The following is a 1,897-nucleotide window of genomic DNA, read 5'->3' as shown; positions in this document are numbered from 1 at the left end:
GCCGACAACTGAGCAAAGAAACGTCACTAGACAGGGCAAAGAAACGTCGACTAGACATTAAACCACTAACAGAAGAAACGTCAACTAGACAGGCGGAAAACTCGCCGGCGACTAGACAGGCAAAGAAAACGTCGACTAACTGGCGGAAAAACTCTACTAACAGCAGAAGAAACGTCGACTAGACAGGGGCGGAAGAAACGGCAAAGAGGGCGAAGAAACGTCGACTAGACAGGGCAGAAAAACGTCAACTAGACAGGGCAGAAGACACTCACTAGACAGATAAGGAATCGTCGACAAAAGGCAGAAAAACGTCGACTAGACAGGCAGAAGAACGTCAACTAGAAGGGCAGAGAGAAAGAAACGTCGACTAGACAGGGCAGAAGAAACGTCGACTAGACAGGGCAGAAGAAACGTCGACTAGACAGAGCAGTAGAAACCGAATTCTGCAAAGATTTCGACTAACAGGGCAGAAGAAGATTAACGTCGACTAGAATGTCACGAACAGGGCAGAAGAAGTGTCGGACTAACACAGAAAGGTTCCACTAACAGAAGAAACTCGACTAGACAGGGCAGAAGAAACGTCAACTAGACAGCAGAAGAAACGTCGACTAGACAGGGCAGAAGAAACGTCAACTAGACAGGGCAGAAAAACGTCAACTAGACAGGCAGAAGAAACGTCGACTAGACAGGGCAGAAGAAACGTCGACTAGACACAAAGAAACGTCGACTAGACAGGGCAGAAGAAACGTCAACTAGACAGGGCAGAAGAACCGTCGACTAGACAGGGCAGAAGAAAACGTCGACTTAAAAAATCAATCAAACGTCACCTAAAAGGGCAACGAAAACGTCACTAGACAAGCAGAAAGAATGTTCGCCTTGAACAGGCAGAAAACGTGTCGTCTAGACAGGCAGAAAGTGTCGAAACGCAGAAAACTTCGACTAGACAGGGCAGAAAGAACCGTCGACTAACACTAAGAAACCGTCGACTAGACAGGGCAGAAGAAACGTCGATAGAAAGGGCAGAAGAAACGTCGACCTATTTTTTAGACAGGCAGAAGAAACGTCGACTAGACAGGGCAGAGAAAACCGTGCGACTAGACAGGGCAGAAGAACCGTCGACTAGACAGGGCAGAGAAACCGATCAACTAGACAGGGCAGAAGAAAAACGTCGATAGACAGGGCAGAAGAAACGTCGACTAGGACAGGCAGAAGAAACTTCGACTAGACAGGGCAGCAAGAAAACGTCGACTAGACAGGCAGAAGATGTTCCGACTAACGTCGTAACTATGCCGACTAAAGGGCAGAAGGAAACGTCGACTAGAAAGGGCAGACAAGAAACGTCGGACTAGACAGGGGCAGAAGAAGTGTCGACTAGACAGGGCGAAGAAAAACGTCGACTAACTGCAAAGAAACGTCAACTAGTACAGGGCAGACGAAAAGAAACGTCGACTAGAAAACCCCCGGGGCACAGAAGAAACGTCGACTAGACAGGGCAGAAGAAACAGTCGACTAGAACAGGGCAGAAGAAGAGTCACGATAGACGGGGGCAAAGAACTTGTCGACTAGACAGGGCAGAAGAACCGTCGACTAGACAGGGCAGAAGAAACGTCGACTAGACAGGGCAGAAGAAACGTCGACTAGAAAAGGGCACGAAGTAAACGTCAACTAGACAGGGCATGGAAAGAAACGTCAAGACTTCGACAGGCAGATAAAAGGGCAGAAGGGAAACGTCTCGTCGACTAGACAGGGCAGAAGAAACGTCGACTAGAAAGGGCAGAAGAAAACGTTTCCGAACTAGACAGGGCAGAAGAAACGTCAACTAGACAGGGCAGCAGAATGAAGAAACGTCGACTAGGAAAGGGCAGATGAAAGAAAAGAAACGTCGACTAGGACAGGG

General features: G+C 48.4%; 1 protein-coding gene across 1 annotated transcript in view; it reads left to right on the top strand.

Annotated features, from left to right (window-relative positions):
* Window positions 1-1,284, top strand: part of LOC147466921 (uncharacterized) — a 10,466-nt gene extending 9,182 nt beyond the window's left edge. The window contains exon 3 of the mRNA XM_086534066.1: window positions 1,201-1,284. Within this exon, the coding sequence (XP_086390192.1) occupies window positions 1,201-1,284 (84 nt within the window). The remainder of the gene's footprint in view (window positions 1-1,200) is intronic.
* Window positions 1,285-1,897: the final 613 nt, after the last annotated feature.

The sequence above is a fragment of the Penaeus japonicus genome, unplaced genomic scaffold, assembly GCF_977035675.1.
Source record: "Penaeus japonicus unplaced genomic scaffold, GWHDUDI00000001_assembly GWHDUDI00000040, whole genome shotgun sequence".
NCBI classification, from domain to species: domain Eukaryota; kingdom Metazoa; phylum Arthropoda; class Malacostraca; order Decapoda; family Penaeidae; genus Penaeus; species Penaeus japonicus.
This window is presented reverse-complemented; position numbering and strand designations above follow the sequence as displayed.